This window comes from Odocoileus virginianus, chromosome 2 (assembly GCF_023699985.2).
Source record: "Odocoileus virginianus isolate 20LAN1187 ecotype Illinois chromosome 2, Ovbor_1.2, whole genome shotgun sequence".
Lineage (NCBI taxonomy): Eukaryota > Metazoa > Chordata > Mammalia > Artiodactyla > Cervidae > Odocoileus > Odocoileus virginianus.
The window spans coordinates 34,640,140-34,658,383 of NC_069675.1; the positions used below are offsets into that span (position 1 = coordinate 34,640,140).

An 18,244-nucleotide genomic window follows, 5' to 3' on the forward strand; every position below is an offset into this window, starting at 1 on the left:
TACTGAGTCCTTGCTATTAGTCATAAAAATAATATTTATGTATTATAAAATAGCCTAAAAGAAAGATATTGTATACAGTAGGTAAAATAATTTAAGCTTTAAATACTAAGGGTCTTAATGTTTCTGAAATATTTTTAAGTTTTTAAGAATAAGAGCTCAATGATAAGTTATGAATAGTTGAATTTATTACATATTTAAATATAAACAAAAACACATGAAAAGATTCACCCTAAAAGGTAAACATTCCATGTACACTGGACCCTAACAAAAACTGATTATGTTTAAAGCAGAGACTTATTAGGGTTTAAAAAAAATAAAGGTACAAACATTTAAAAAATACTACATAGTACATACTTTTTTTAGAATTTATTAACTATTAGAATTGCCACCTGTTTTTTCCCTATCCACCCTTACTTCTGCATGTATACCCACTTCAAAGTCCATCTCCACCCCACAGGCAGCAACTGTAGCTCCAATCTAAGCTGAATTTAGTTATCCTTTTGGACCTTAATGTCTCCATCATTTTGTATGCCATCATAACTGCTTTTATCAAATAGCAAAAGTCTATCAGAGATGAATCTGACTGACCCACTCCCATGTATCTTAACTCACAGAATCCAAATAGGATAGAATACTTGCCTTCCCTTGGACCCCATCTCTAGTTGTCTAACATGACAGTATGTTTTCCTAACCTTTCTCTCAAGACAAATGTCCACAGCCTCTTTTCAAAGCTCACTTGATACAATATTCAGTCCTCTCTGATTCTAGATTCCTAGCAAACAAATGTAAAACCAATGAGGCAGTATTTCATTAACCTAGGTCTCTAAGGTTTAAATTTCATGGACTATTTGATAATGTAGCCAGAGAGTAAAAAGGAAACACACTATAACATTAACAGAACTAGCAACCACTGCTTCATAGGATTAAAGCTGCCCTCTGATTTGGAGACTGAATGGACCTGCAATGTTTCATCTGATCGTGAGCAACTCAGGAATACGTACCTTACTTTCTTTAAAAATGATACCACAGAAATGTCTCTCCCAATCTCCTAATTAATACTATGTAAATGTGGTAAGATGCACATTTATCTCAATATCAACCTAATTTTTTTTCAACATGTCTTTGAATTTAAGTCTGTTCTTGCCTTTGCAGAAACAGGAATCTTTTTTTTAGCCAAAAAGAGGATCAAACTGGAAAAAAAAGAACACAGCAAAATGATTTATTTTCTATAGTCTTTAAAAAGAAAATTCTCCCCTGAGTTTACCTGTGAACAGCCAATGAATTTCAAATCAATTAAGAGATGAGAACAGAATATAATACAGTTCCTTTATAAACATAAGAGATACTCAACTTCACTGTGTGTATACTTCCAGTGAAGACTTATGCCTTTTCTTCTAAGCTCTAGCCCTAGGTAAACAAACACAGAATCATACGTGGAAATAGGCCATGTTTAGCACTAGAAGCAGCATTCACAGTTCATTAACAGAATAAAGCAGAAAATGGTTAGGTAAATGAATATCACAACATAAAGAGTACTGATGATGAAACTGTAATAAAGTAACTTACATGATATTTACAACACTTCTTTTTACCAGGAAGCCTCGTTGTAAACATTTCCATTAAACCACTGCCCTCTAAAGCCTAACCAACCACACAAACAAAAATCATCTTTTGTGACCATAAAATTGTGAAGAATTTGTACTCCATGGCTCCTTATCTTGGTGGTTTTCATAGTAAGACAAAAACTATGTTAAGTGGTTTCACTGATTTCTCCATCTTGAATAAGTGCCAGTTCTGGAACTTCATTCATCCTCAAAACCTCTGAATAGAGCAAATAATCATGTAGGCTTCTGGGAAGAGGTAACTGACGGATAAAACCATCAGACTGTAGGTGTTCTAGTTTTAGACGGGACCAAATTTCCAAACGACAAAGGTGGGTCAGGGATGGAACAGAGGCTGGAGAAACAAACATAAAAAGAAAGATAAAAAAGTTGAACCAGAAAGTATAACAGCCCATTAAGGTAAATACCCTTTTCCCTCCCTCACCTCTGTTAATAAACACAAGTGGCATGTTACTTAAGACTTATTTTTGAAAGATTACTTGGGCCAGGATGACCAAAATAAACTCCATTTATTTATTCATTTTACAACTTTCCTGGTTCTTCTTCCTCCAATTTCCGGCCACACATTCCAAAGTCAATACCCAGCACCATACAGAATTAATGTTCAAATTCTAAATATCTGGCAATACCAGTTGGGACTTAAGAAATGGGTGATCTAACTTTAGAAGTGATAGAAGAGCACAGTAGCAAACGTTACTTCCCACTCACTCTTGCTGCAAATGGTCTCCAGACCCACCACATCAAGTGAATAAATATGTAGCTTATATTTGTTTTGCTCTTTTTATCCATGATATAGAATGAAATTTTAAAACTGACACAGAGAGAAAAGGAAGCTTTACTGAAAGCCCACTATGCCATATGCCCATACACATTCTATTTTTATCTTCCTTTACTCTGTGAGGTACATATTATCATGCTCTCATAGAGACAAGAAAACAAGAGACTTAAGTGACTTTTCAAAGGCTAAACATCTAATACATGGTAGACCAGGATTCAAATTCAAGTGCATATGACCCCAAAACGTGCATGTGTATGTACACATGTTAAAATCACTGTTGCTAAAAGCTAATAACCAATTAAAAGAATAACCCACATATGTTTAATTAAGAATCATATGACAGTGGTTTTACTAAGATGAAAAGTGTTAACTAAAGAAGTTAATGCCCATGAAAACTAGGTGTACTAAAAACAGGTACTGGTTTTATGTGAATCAAATCTAATGCCTTTTGTAAGTGCAAGATATCTTTTATAAATCCCTGTGAAATGAACCAAAGATTACCAGACCAGGATCAGAGCAGCAAAGACAAGTACGATCAAGAGCCCAACTGATATCAGACCTGTTGGTCTGACTTCAAGTCTAGGGTTCTTTAATAATAACCCACAGGGCCTGAGACATGCTAGTTCTCTAACATCAGTAATATCTTCCAAACCACTGAAGTTAGTCCATCATCTCAGATTTTAGTTTAAGCTTACTGGTAAGTTTAGTTCATTCGGAATTTGGATAACTCCTCAAGTCATAGTGTTTCAAAATGCCAAATTAGAAAAGCAACAGAGTTATCTTATTTTGTAAATAAAACCTAAGTCTAAGAAGAGTATTCCCTTAAACCATGAGTCACACAGATTCCCCACTATAAAAATAAGACTACAGTAATAACACTATAGAGAACATTTACTTCCACTGTTTCCATATTTAATACCGTTTAAAATTTTACCCTTGTCTATAAACTTAAAGGAAGAATCACTCTCACTTCTAAGATGAGAAAACACAGATAAAGGGAGCGCTGGCGTGACTAACAGGAAGCCATACGGAAACCAAGCTCAACCTGCAAACCCCAACAGCCTTCCCAAGGAGCAGTAAGTAGGTTCAACTTCAACAAGTAGGTGGCCCATGTTCAACTGTTACACATAAGGAAGCCCTCTCTTCCTCTGAGATCATGAACAATAGTTGGCCCTAATGTCACTGGATATGCACAAATGTAATAAAAGTTTCAGAAATGAGCATAACTGATTCTTGGTAAGCACACAGCTCAGCTGGTAGAAACAAAATATCCTAACCACTGCAAACACTGATTATGCCATGGGCACAGCCAGAAGGAACTGACAGAAAAAAATGATAAGACTACAGAGTGCGTGGGTTAAAGTGAGACTGATTAAGAGAATTTTTACTCATATTATATTACAGTTTAATATGCACCTGGTTACACTGAAATCTTTCATTCTGCACATTCTTGTTAATGTAGATAGCTATTAAAAGTCCAAAAGGAAGATAAAGGATGGCTGTGCAACCTGGAGGAGAGCAGCTCGCTCAGAGCTAAGGAATCCTTAATACTTCTCCAGCTTCACCAATTTGACAGACTACACTGACTTACAAACTTCTCAGTCTGACCAGGGAGTGTGCCTCTAGCTGTCCCACAGTCTCCTGCAGTGCAGACAAAGCCTTTCAGAGCCATCTGACTACATCACAGGAGCTCTATTGCTCCATCTTTTACAACCAAATAAACCATTCATCTGTTTATGCGGATATGTGTGTAGAAAGCTTAATCATCTGTGATCAAGTCAAACTGGACCAGTACACATTTATTAGGGACTTTCCTGCTGGCTCAGATGGTAAAGAATCTGCCGACAATACAGGAGATCCAGGTTCCATCCTTGGATTGGGAAGATCCCCTGGAGAAGGGAATGGCTACCCACTCCAGTATTCTTGTCTAGAGAAGTCCATGGACAGAGGAGCCTGGCAGACTACAGTTCATAGGGTCACAAAGAGTTGTACACAACTGAGTGACTAACATTTTCACACTTACACATTTATTATAGGAAGTTTATATGACTTGCCCATGTTGACACTGTACAGAAACAAGAGCGCTGATACTAGATCCCAATGATTGGACCCCATGTCTAGGGTTTTCTAAACTGATGATAAACCCAAAATAATTCTCTTAATATCTTCTAAACCACAGAAACTATCATAAATTTCAAGCGATCCTTCCATTTAATAATAATTTTAAAAAGGAAAGACTATAGTTACTCCAGTTACTGATTCTAATTTCAATGCACTATTTTGATTTTCCTCTGGTGAGCACAATAGATCACTGGCCTGATGAACAGTTAGAAGTAAGAACTATATTCATTTTAACATAGACAATAATATATTCATCAGTGCCATCTTAGTTTAATATGCCAGTGAATACTAAGGGAACTGTATAATCATATATGTAACATTTCAAGGCATGCAAAATTCCTATGAAAGTTTTAGTGATGCATAGTATTTCCAGATGCCACTAGACTGAGAGGAGCTCAAGACGAGCCTTGAATTTATAATATGGAAAAGCCCAGAAATTGTCTGTAAAACATAACTTTCATAAAAATCTGTTAAAACCAGATTTGTTAAATAAAGATCTCTTTTCCAACATTACGGCACTGATCATAGTCTAGAAAATGATGTATAAAACCACACTATATTTGGGTCACTTTTCTGACCCAATCATTTTCAAGTTAACATGTTAAACCCAGTTTACCTCCAGATCTATGAGCAGACAAGCAACCTTACCTATTCATTTCTACATAGAAGTTTTCAATTTTGTTAACTTTGTCATATGTACAAAGAACAATCAAAATAGAGGCCACATGCTATATGAAATTGTACTAAAACTAAAATAATGATCAAAATAAACCACCAAATTCTTAATTATGCTTGTTAATGTCAAGTTTACTATAGTAAAGCAATACATATACATTATACAAACCCATTACCTATATTTTCCAGAACCATTTCATCACTAGCCTGCCCTCAAGCCAATATTCAAATGATGTATCTACCTTGACTTTATTTCTATGGTTCCTCAGCAGGGTTTTCCACATGAAATGCATTCATCTGACTTCTGGGCCACCTACTACAATATGTATTTTCATCACTAATATAATTTCTTTATGGTTCCATCCTTTTGTTCTCAGTCTGTCTTAACTTACTTGTACAGTCTCTCTCTCTCTTCCACTGATTACAGCTAAAAACTTCAACAAATATAAAAAGCAACTACCTAAGGACTCTGGAGTATAAATAAGAGATAGATTAGGACAGGAAATGAAAACTTAAAGAATGACCAGCAAAACAGCAATGAATAGAATGAATGGAAAGGGCACCACCCAGTAAGAAGCCCTGAGCTGGAGTTGTGAAGCGAAAGTGAAAGTCATTCAGTCATGTCCGACTCTTTGCAACCCCACGGACTACACAGTTCATGGAATTTCCCAGGCCTGAATACTGGAGTAGGTAGCCTTTTCCTTCTTCAGGGGACATTCCCAACCCAGGAATCGAACCCAGGTCTACCTCACTGCAGACAGATTTTTTAACAGTTGAGCCACAAGGGAAGCCCAAGAATACTGGAGTGAGTAGCCTATCCCTTCTCCAGCAGATAGTCCCAACTCAGGAATCAAACCAGGGTCTCCTGCACTGCAGGAGGATTCTTTACCAACTGAGCAATTAGGGAAGCTGAGCTGCAGTTGAGGAGTCATTATTAACCAGTTGTGTGACCTTCAACAAGTCATTTAAGTGCTTAAACCTTCAGCTACTCTTCTATGAAATGGGCATAATGCCTCATCTATACTATGAACATAACTGACACCACTCTGACTCAAAAGGTTATAAACTGCATAATATATCATACAAATGCTAAGCATCTTCTAATCTAGTGAACTTGAAATGTTTTGGCAGCACACTCAATCAGTGAAAAGTCTTTTGAGAACTTAACTCCAATGTGTGGATATTTCAGTTCAGTTCAGTTGCTGAGTCGTGTCCAACCCCTTGCAACCCCATGGACTGCAGCATGACAGGCCTCCCTGTCCAATGCCAACTCCCAGAGTTTACTCAAACTCATGTCCATTGAGTAGGTGATGCCATCCAACCATCTCATCCTTTGTCGTCCCCTTCTACTTCTGCTTTCAATCCTTCCCAGCATTAGGGTCTTTTCTAATGAGTCAGCTCTTTGCATCAGGTGGCCAAAGTACTGGACCTTCAGCTTCAGCATCAGTCCTTCCAATGAATATTCAGGACTGACTTCTTTTAGGATGAACTGGCTGTATCTCCTTGTTGTCCAAGGAACTCTCAAGAGTCTTCTCCAACACCACAGTTCAAAAGCATGAATTCTTTGGTGCTCAGCTTTCTTTATGGTCCAACTCTCACATCCATACATGACTACTGGAAAAACCACAGCCTTGACTAGACGGACCTTTGTTAGCAAAGTAATGTCTCTTCTTTTTAATATTCTGTCTAGGTTGGTCATAACTTTTCTTCCAAGGAGCAAGTGTCTTTTAATTTCATGGTTGCAGTCACTGTCTGCAGTGATTTTCGCCCCAGAAAAAAATAGTCTGTCACTGTTTCCACTGCTTTCCCATCTATTTGCCATGAAGTCATGGGAGCAGATGCGATGATCTTAGTTTTCTGAATGTTGAGTTTTAAGCCAACTTTTTCATTCTCCTCCTTCACTTTCATCAAGAGGCCCTTTAGTTCTTCTTCACTTTCTGCCAGAAGGGTGGTGTCATCTGCATATCTGAGATTATTGATATTTCTCCTGGCAATCTTGATTCCAGCTTGTGCTTCATCCTGCCCAGCATTTTGCATAATGTACTCTGCATATAAGTTCAATAATCAGGGTAACAATATACAGCCCTGACATACTCCTTTCCATATTTGGAACCAGTCTGTTGTTTCATGTCCAGTTCTAATGGTTGCTTCCTGACCTGCATAGAGGTTTCTCAAGAGGTGGGTCAGGTGGTCTGGTATTCCCTTCTCTTTAAGAATTTTCCAGAATTTGTTGTGATCCCCACAGTCAAAGGCTTTGGCATAGTCCATAAAGCAGAAATAGATGGTTTTCTGGAACTCTCTTGCTTTTTCCATGATCCAACAGATGCTGGCAATTTGATCTTCTGTTCCTCTGCCTTTTCTAAATCCAGCTTGAACATCTGGAAGGTCAGGGTTCATGTAATGTAGAAGCCCTGGCTTGGAAAATTTTGAGCACTGCTTTACTAGCATGTGAGATGAGCATAATCATGTGGTACTGTGAGCATTCTTTGGCATTGCCTTTCTTTGGGATTGGAATGAAAACTGACCTTTTCCAGTCCTGTGGCCACTGCTGAGTTTTCCAAATTTGCTGGCATATTGAGTGCAGCACTTTCACAGCATCATCTTTTAGGATTTGAAATAGCTCAACTGGAATTCCATCACCTCCATTAGCTTTGTTGGTAGTGATGCTTCCTAAGGCCCACTTGACTTTACATTCCAGGATGTCTGGCTCTAGGTGAGTGATCACAACATCATGATTATCTTGGTCATGAAGATCTTTTTGGTATAGTTCTTCTGTATATTCTTGCCACCTCTTCTTAGTATCTTCTGCTTCTGTTAGGGCCATACCTAACACGGCAAGTCACTACATTATGCAAAACTTTTATGAAAATGTATCTGCCAAATCTCTATTTTTCCTGGTATCAGTTTATAAGCTAATTAGAAAGTTTCATTTTTTCACATTATTATTCAGTTCAGTTCAGTCACTCAGTTGTGTCCGACTCTCTGCGACCCCATGAACCACAGCACACCAGGCCTCCCTGTTCATCACCAACTCCCAGAGTCCACCCAAATTCACGTCCATCGAGTCGATGATGCCATCCACCATCTCATCCTCTGTCGTCCCCTTCTCCTCCTGCCTTCAATTTTTCCCAGCATCAGTATCTTTTTCAATGAGTCTTCACATCAGGTAGCCAAAGTATTGGAGTTTCAGCTTCAACATCAGTCCTTCCAATGAACACCCAGGACTGATCTCCTTTAGGATGGGTTGGCTGGATATCCTTGCAGTCTAAGGGACTCTCAAGAGTCTTCTCCAACACCACAGTTCAAAAGCATCAGTTCTTCGGGGCTCAGCTTTCTTCACAGTCCAACTCTCATATCCATACATGACCACTGGAAAAACCATAGCCTTGACTAGACGGACCTTTTTTGGCAAAGTAATGTCTCCGCTTTTTAATATGCTGTCTAGGTTAGTCATAACTTTCCTTCCAAAGAGTAAGCGTCTTTTAATTTCATGGCTGCAATCACCATCTGCAGTGATTTTGGAGCCCAGAAAAACAAAGTCAGCCACTGTTTCCACTGTTCCCCCATCTATCTGCCATTCAGAAAACTAAGATCACATTATTACTAAATGATTTCAGAATCTCAGGGAATTGTTTCCATGTAGTTTAAGTGTGTCAATACACATTTAGGTCATGCACACTGTTTTTGAAAAGAAAATCTCGTAAAAATAAAAGTATTTCTTAGCATCTGTTTTTAAGATCATCTCCTCATAGCAAAATTTCTTTCAAAAAGCAGTTGCCTTTTCATTCAGTTAAAATATCATTTTTACCTTAACTCAATAGAATTTTATGATACATGAATTAGGTTTTATACTATTCATAGCTATTTATCATCAAGGAAAAAGAGATTAAGAAAATGAACAGCTATATTTTCACCAAAGTATATAATTCATCATTAAGTTAAAGGACTCTTTTTAATAATGTCACAAGATAAAGAGCAAATCTCTGGATGTTTTAACAATAATCATGGTCACTCCCATCTCATCATAAAGTACTACAAAGATTCTACATATTTTAAAGGTTTTGTTTTTTATAAAATTACTCACAACGGTATTATTAATACTTCAAGCAATTCTGGTTTCAATTCCTTTCCTGTATTAGCCTGACTCTTAATGATGCAATCAACTCATTTCATGTGTGATATTATCTCCATTTCCTCACATTTACTGAAAAGTAAGCCACTCCATCAGTAGACAGTCTTACATAGCTTTCCAAAAAAAAAAAAAAAATTCTATTAAGTAAGTCATTATTGTTGCAAATATATCATTTCCAGTATATATTTCCTTTAGTGACTCTCTGAAAAGCAACTGTATTTTTTTTTTTTAATTGAAACAGAATCTTAACAAATACTCTAAGCTGAGGCAGTTATATTCTTCCAACTTGGTGTACCACACATCCTACTGGCAGGATTATATTTTTATTCTTTTCTTTAACTCTTTAGCAATGTTTACTATGCTCCTTCCAACAGTATTTGCTAAAAAGAAATACATTTTACTTTGTCCCGATATTATTTCAGTGTGTTTTACTGTGTCAGTAAGAACATGCATTTCCCCAATGGTATGGAACTTTTTGTCTCTTCACTGTTAATCAGTTTATAAAAACAACTGAGCATCATATAACTTAGCATAAGCATTTTCCTATAGTAATCAAGGAAAAATAGATCATGGTCTCAGCTCTTTTAGAAAATAAAAATTCATTCTTCATTCCCCTAACTTATCTAGGGAACTATTAATAAAAACAGCAGTCTGTGACAATAAGAAAAGATTAATTAAGCTCAATATAATAAATTTTAACTCTCCCCAAAACCTTTCCATAAAGTTCTCAGGAATCCCTAATTTTATCATATACAAGCCCACCTTCATCTAGAACCCTGTTCAGAACACTCTCTTCACCTCTTGTCCTCACAGAAGCCTGATCCTTCCCCCAAATTACCTCTTTGACCAATTTCTGAGATATAATTTTCTCATTCTTTCACACCCTGTCACACCTATCATAATGTCTCACAGTGGCAATTTCAGTCCTTCTGCACCATCTTCAGATTCACCTTTTTTTGTCTTTAAATTCCAACATATGACACTTCCTATCCTTCCGGAGTGTACACTCCCTTACTGTCACTACCTTTGGTCATTGAGACCATGGACCCCAACTTCTCCTGTTGTCAAATTTACCAGATCCCTTTCCTTTCTCATTTCTTACTTGGCATCCATAGGCCTATCACTTATACTATTATATCATCCTCAACTCTGCTGTACTTGCTCTGGCAATTCTCAGGACCAATCTAACCATTTTTCTTCTTTCCAATACAGAGAAAATGAAGCAATCCTGAGGAAAAAATAACCATATAACCATATGAAGTATACCACTTTCAACTTCCACAAGGTCTACAGGGCTGCTCAGCAAATCTCCTCGATTGGTTCCCAGTTTCCCACAACAACCCTTCTAAATCAAGCCTCTCCTACCAAATTCTCACTTCAATTTCCTTTTCAGCAAGATTTTATCTCCTACTCCCAAGTAAAAACAAGGAATCTTCTATGCCCTCTTTCTCTAATACTCAAACTATAAACTTATCTGTATCTACTCAGCCTCATCTCTCTTCTCAAAGGAAGGGGACTATTTGAGTCTGCCCATCTCCTTCTGGCTTATCTGAAATCTTATTATATAAACTATTGTTTTTAATGTCCATAGCCTTAATGTTTTTCTGAAACAAATTGAGATCCCTTAATGTATATGTTCAAGCCTCTCTCATCTTAAAAAGAACATTCTGCCATGACCCTGCATCATTCCCTTTTAGTCATTCCACTAAAGAGTTATGTTTATTTTTCATTCATAGATTTTAAATCAGTATCTGATACATAGTTGACATATAATTAAAGGACTCACTCACTAGCAATTAATAAATATAAACAGCTAAATTTGTAAATGTGCACCTACAGAAATATTTATATGATAGATTCTCTTCACTAAAGACTTCTGCTTATGCTCTACATTTAGAACTAACTAAAATTACAGATTGAGTGGTTACAAGTTCTCAAATGAACAAATTATCAAAAACTAAAGTTTCTGTCCTAACTGCCCTCCCACCATAAAATAAATATTTGGGATCTGAAAGAAGAATTTTCTTTTAACTAGGATGTAACTGTCCCAGGGGTCTGCCTGCACATATATCCAATGCAGGATATGGGAAGAGTAAAATGGGCTTTAAATAATACTGGTGACCTGATATGATACTTAGGATATTAAGCATCTTAGCAACATTAAGTTGCTCTAGGGCAACATTTTCTCCTCTTAGCTTACCAACAGATTGCTGACAAAACTAAATCAGTTTTAACAGCAAAATGTCCCAGAAAATGTGGATACAATTCCTCAGTACCTGTGTCAGATTCCCCCACCACACATACACACACACACACACACAAATAAAACACAAATAAAATCCATTACTTGGATTTATAAGAGGCTGTGTGAAACTAAAATTATGAAATTATAAATGAGCATATGGAATCTTGTTAAACTTTAACTATAAACTTAACTTAAAAAACAAACAAACAAGAAATAAAAACCACAAGCTTGGCTCTTAAATCCAGTAATAAGAGCAGTGTGCAGGACACTGTTAAGCAAAGCATGATTCTACTTAAGTTGTGAAGGCCCATAACATGGCGCACGTCTGGGAGGTCAAAAGTTTCCTACTCTACAAATAGAAGGTCACATGTTCAGTTTTTAAAGATGACAGGAAATTACTAATGGGTTTTATTTTTAATTGAGGTATACCTGACTCATGAGAAACCTGTGTGCAGGACAAGAAGCAACAGTTAGAATCGGACATGGAACAATGGACAGGTTCAAATTTGGGAAAGGAGTACGTCAAGGCTGTATATTGTCACCATGCTTATTTAGCTTGGGCTTCCCTGATGGCTCAGATGGTAAAGAATCTGCCTGCCAAGCAGGAGATGCAGGTTCAATTCTTAGGTTGGGAAGATCCGCTGGAGACAGAAATGGCAACTCACTCCAGTATTTTACCTGGGAAATCTCATGGACAGAGAGCCTGGTGTGCTACAGTCCATGGGTCGCAAAGAGTTGGACATGACTGAAGTGACAGCACACACAAAGCTTTCAATGGTCTTTCCCTGGTCAATAACTCTGGGACAGGATTTGATTACAGGTTAGTTTGGTTACAGGCTGTGTTATGCTGTGATAACATATAAACTCTGAAACCCAGTGTCTTTGAATACAAAAAAGGTTTATTTCTTGTTCATACAAATTCTCTTTGGGTCAGGTGATTCTCCAAGGGAAGTGTCCTGAAGTGACAACTCAGTGTTCCAGGCTACTTCTATCTTGTGTCACCGCCATCTCAAACATGGCTTTCAGACTTTCTCAGCAAAGGAAAGTGACAGCACTGAGTATTCACATCCAGTATGACCTATGCTTTGACCACTTAAAAAAATCACATAAAAATTAAGGTTGAACAATGCATTCTTCCTGTGTTCTGAGGAAGAGAAAAATGAAATGAAATTCAATTATATGAGGTATGTCTCTGTAGCATCGAAATATATACATTAGCAGGTGTAAACAGATAGGCAGTTGAGGAGCTGCTGTCTAACACAGGAGCCAAGTCTGATGCTCTGTGGCCCCCGAGAGAGGCGGGACTAGGGCGGGGGTGTGGGGAGGCTCACAAGGTAGGGATACATGTACACTCCTGGCCGACTGACACTGCTGCACAGCAGAAACCAGCACGGCATGGTAAAGCAATCATCCTCCAGTGAAAGATAAACACAGCCCATCTCTGCCATAATGACACAATTTACTGTGACAACGATGTAAGGCAGGTATTACTATCACTCCTTCTTACAACTGAGGAAATCAAGTCTCACAGATATTAAATAATTTCTCTACAATTAGAAAGTAGTGGAGGTGTCTAATTCCAGAGCTCCAATCTTTAACCACTTTACTCTACCTGATGTCCAGGCAGACTGGCACTGTATCATTACCAAGGAGTTAAACAATCAGAAGGGTTAAAATTTTCCATTAGCCTGAAATAAGATTGCACCTGAACATCCAACTTTTTAACAAGTAACTCAATGATGCACTAATTTTCAATAAGAAACACACTCTTCATAGAGAACAGAAAATCAAATGTTCTAGTGTGCTTGATTACTTTAAAGCAGATATGGCTTGAGTAGACAACTGGAATGCTAGCTAATTATTACTAAAAAGGTACACTTTAAACTTATGTTATGTTATATGTCAATTATATCTCAATAAAGCAGGGAACAAATTACTACCAGAAAGGAATATAGATCAACTATTCCTAAACCTTTCATACTGTTCATGGGGTTCTCAAGGCAAGAATCCTGAAGTGGTTTGCCATTCCCTTCTCCACCTTAACCTGCCTCCGGAGAAATCCTGTATGCAGGTCAATAAGCAACAGTTAGAACCGGACATGGATACAATTGGACTGGTTCCGAATTGGGAAAGGAGCATGTCAAGGCTGTATATTGTCACCCTGCTTATTTAACTTATATGCAGAGTACATCATGAGAAATTCTAGGCTTGATGAAGCACAAACTGGAATCAAGAATTCTGGGAGAAATACCAATAACCTCAGATATGCAGATGACACTGCCTTATGGCAGAAAGCACAAAAGAACTGAAGAGCCTCTTGATGAAAGTGAAAGAGGAGAGTGAAACATCTGGCTTAATATTCAACATTCAGAAAACTAAGATCATGGCATCTGGTCCCACCACTTCATGGCAAATAGATGGGAAACAATGGAAACAGTGACAGACTTCATTTTCTTGGGCTCCAGAATCACTGCAGCTGTTGACTGCAGCCATGAAATTAAAAGACACTTGCTCCTTGGAAGAAAAGCTATGACCAACCTAGGCAGCATATTAAAAAGCAAGAGACATTACTTTGCCAACAAAGGTCCACCTAGTCAAAGCTAGGGGCTTTCCAGTAGTCATGTATGGATGTGAGAGTTGGACCAAAAAGAAAGCTGAGTGCCAAGGAACTGATGCTTTTGAACTGTGGTGTTGGAGAAGATTCTTGAGAGTCCCTCTGGCTGCAAGATCAAACCAACCAATCCTAAAGGAAATCAGTCCTGAATATTCATTGGAAGGACTGAAGCTGAAACTCCAATACTTTGGCCACCTGATGTGAAGAAATGACTCACTGGAAAAGACCCTGATGGTGGGAAAGACTGAAGGCAGGAGAAGAAGGGGACGACAGAGGATGAGATGGTTGGATGGCATCACCAACTCGATGGACATGAGTTTGAGCAAGCTCCGGGAGCTGATGATGGGACAGGGAAGCCCGGTGTGCTACAGTCCATGGGGTCGCAAAGAGTCGGGCATGACTGAGGGACAGAACTGACTGACTGATTCCTAAACCTGTATTTTGTTTCTGGTTTTTATTCCCTAGTTTTTAACTGTAAATATAACAATCTCACAAGATAAGTTATCACAAATAGTTAGCTTGATGTACTGACCACATATGGTTTTTCTGAAAGAGTATATGAACAAGGAGCATTGCTCAAAACTAGCAGTGCTGCTTAAAGTTTCATAGAAACTTGGTTTAAACTGAATACTCACTCAGTCTACCATATTTAGGCAGGAGTTCTTCTGTGTTTGCTGGGTTTCACAATAGAATACTTAGCCTATCAACCTTAATTTTTTTCATTTCTCTTTTACCTCTACTTTTAAGATCAACTGTTTCTTAGAAATATATTCTCAATCTGCAACACAAAGCAGCTGTACTCTAATACTTCTTAGGTCGTCTAATTTCGAATGCATTGCTAACTATCACTTATTTACTGAGTGTAGAGTTACAGTATTTAGAGACAACTGCTCAAAGTGCACACAGGTACCCTCCGGATACTATAAATCTAGCCCTGGTCAAGTCAGAGCAATAGAGACCTGAGTACCAAGGCCCACTTAAGAAGTGTTTTTGTCATACATTGACATGAATCAGCCATGGATTAGCCTCCAACTAATAAAAATAAATGAAAAAATAAAAAATAAATAAATAAATAAATAAATAAAACTAGAGGAAAAAATAAAAAAATAAAAGTCAGAGAGAGAAAAAAAAAAAGACATGTTTTTATTGAATTACCATAGTTTCAATAACTTGGTATGACAGCAACAGGCCACATTGGAAACTGGTAACATAAAGTCCCAAGAAACCACGGCTACCAAGATGTTTTCTAGGAAACTGTCTAGCACAACATCCAAGAATATCTGTACTTCTGAGCAATGAGTTTGTTTTATGTTATGAATTCTGTAACCTAGATCAAGAACTGTAGAGCTCAGTCACAGCCAAATTTACAGTGTATCCACAGACAAGTTTCAGATTACACTGATAAACATTTCCTGACTCCATGCTTTTCTTTTGCTTCCACTTTGAACTTGTTTTACTGTTTTTTGTGTGATAAATCTATATGTATAAACTGTCTTAAATCCTGTTTAGAACAAAACAGAGGAACACTGAAAAGAATAAGTGGAGAGTTTCAAGGGGCCCTTACAAGATCCCTTGTAGAATCCAGATCCATGGATAGATAGAATTGTTCCTATTTGATAATTTAAGGTTCAGGATAAACTAAAGCCAAGTGCTTTTACCATAAGCACATAATTACCTAGACTTGATCTTGGTCAGTTGGCTAGGGGTTTGCAATTCTTTTATTAAGAAGTCTATTGCTATGTACATTTAAAATGATGTTTCTAAGAGGTATATACAGGCACATGATCAAAAAATTGCTATTAAAACTATAACCAGTCAGCAAATTTTACCTGGTATACTTTTCCTTTCTAATGCAAAAGAACTTCTGAAAACAAATCTGACTAAATGATTAAAAGATGAGCAGCAAGGAACTGACTGTCTCTTTTATTTTTAAACTACCAGGGCAAGATGCTATGTTTTTAAGGAGGAAAAGGATGAGGAAAAGAGAATTTTGAGCAAGTATAAGGCATCTCCAAGACTCGAAAAGAGCTTAGCAAAAGAATACAGAAAATCTTTTCCTTGGGACAGATACTGGTATACCTAAAGGAGCTAGAGAACTGAAATTATTCCAGGGGCTTACCAATAGTAGCAGAGCCACAAGAAGCATCCTTTCCAAAAAAAATTAAAGAAATATTTTGACGAGGTAGCTTTCATTACCATGGTAAGTTACTAGAGAAACTGGGGTGAGAGCAAGACTGTCCTATACTTAGAAAGGTAATCAAAGAATTGTGTTTCTGAGCCTACCACCTTCAGGGTTAAAACTCTGGCCATGCTTTTGCTTAGAAATCCTGTACTCTCAAAATCCAAATAAAGGAGGGCAGAGTACAGATGACCAACATACAGAAACTGAATGTCCTGAAAACTGAAGAAAAAAGAAGACTGGGGTACATGAAGACAGTCTTGAACCACAGAAAGGAAGAGAATCACAATCCCATTTGAAACTCAGACAAGTGAGTAGACAGGCATATCTCTTCCTTCCAGCCTTACTTAAAATCTATCACCATAACAGCTCCCGTTACCTGCAGAAGATATTCTCAGTGGAATATTTAGAATAACTGAGAGTATCTTGTGAAACCAAGAACACAAGCATTTCTTGAGTAGTTTGCAGTAAGAACAGGGTTTAAAAAGTCTTCCTAGTATAGGAGTAAAAGGCCTTTATAACACTGGGCAACACAAGAGTCAAGGTGGATCAGGGTTTCTAAACCTGGTCACTAGTGAAATTCGGGTCAGGTAATTCTTTGTTGTGGGGGGCTGTCCTGTGCACTGTAGGATATTTAGCAGCATCTCCCTGGCCTCTATCCCCGAGATGGCAACAGCACCCCTACCAATTGTGGCAATCAAACTATCCCTTGTGGGGAGCAAAAATCACCCCTGCTGAATACCTCTGCGATGGATGAAACAAGTAACAAACAGCTGCCAGGAATAACTCACTCTCTTGGTAAGCAGCACTCCTAAATCACCTCACCTTCTGAAGGAGGAAACAGACAGAAGGAACATCAGGATTTGTAGGAAAATGAAAACTTCAAATTCTGAATATGTCAAAATGTGGGATACCAAGTGGAGATGTCCAAGAGTCAGTTGGACGTATGGGACTGGAACCAAGAAAAGTGGTCATGGCAAGAGAAATAGACTAGAAAAGCATTAGCTACATTAATACCTCTGAGAAAGGCTTTTGTAAATCTTAGCCAAAATAAAATCCTCTTAAGAAATGATGATTATTACCCTAGCAAGCTCTACCTAGTGCCTAATTAAATAAGAAGCCCTTGATGTATTTAGTCTACCACAGAATAATGCATTCATGTACAATTCTTACCTTCATCTGGACAAACCTGCCATATGTTAAAGTCTTCAGAGTAAACTCTCACATATCTTTACTAATTGATAGGCTGCAGTAATTTTCCCACTTGGCATATGCTCCTTCTTTTTGCCTTTTTGTTCCCAAATAGATATTTGCCCTCTACCACTGCATACATAATTAGCAAGAGCAGATACAATTCTCACATGCATATGAGCTTTTTAACACTGTCATCAAAGAAATTCTGTACTGGAAGGTTTAGAGACTCCAAACAGATTACACTTTTTCTTCAACAAGAAACCTCACTAAGAGTTTGAATATACCTCAGTTCAAGAATATATTTTCCTAAATTTCTGTTTTTGACTGAGAAAATTCACTTAAATGTAATTTTCCAAGAAAATAGAGGATATTTCTACATATGCTAAGTTCACTTGTTAAAAACCTACTCAACATGTTTTATGAAGGGTGACATTTCATGCAAAAATAGTAATGAAGAAATAATTTTCCTAACTTATGACATAATCTGGTGAACAAAGTAGATAAAAATAAATCTACGTAAGTAAACAGAAATACTTTGCCTATGTTATATTTAGTTTAATTTGGTTTCCTTGTGTATAATCTTCTATTGCATCCTCTTTATTTCTTCTTTAACTAGCTTAAAAGCTTTTTTTTAAAGTGAGAGTAAGTTGATAATTTGTTTTAAAATAGTCATTTAAAATATCA

The 18,244-nt window shown here is 37.4% G+C and overlaps 1 protein-coding gene across 4 annotated transcripts in view; it reads right to left on the reverse strand.

Annotated features, from left to right (window-relative positions):
• ASB3 (ankyrin repeat and SOCS box containing 3) overlaps positions 1 to 18,244 on the reverse strand; it is a 234,162-nt gene that overhangs the window by 122,011 nt on the left and 93,907 nt on the right. For 3 of the 4 annotated variants that reach the window (XM_070478325.1, XM_070478332.1, XM_070478336.1), the window contains one exon: positions 164 to 1,956. The exons of the other annotated variant lie outside the window; for it this stretch is intronic. In XM_070478325.1, the coding sequence (XP_070334426.1) occupies positions 1,751 to 1,956 (206 nt within the window). In that variant the 3' untranslated portion in view covers positions 164 to 1,750. Of the gene's footprint in view, positions 1 to 163; positions 1,957 to 18,244 lie in introns of those variants that run through there. 4 annotated transcript variants of the gene reach the window in all.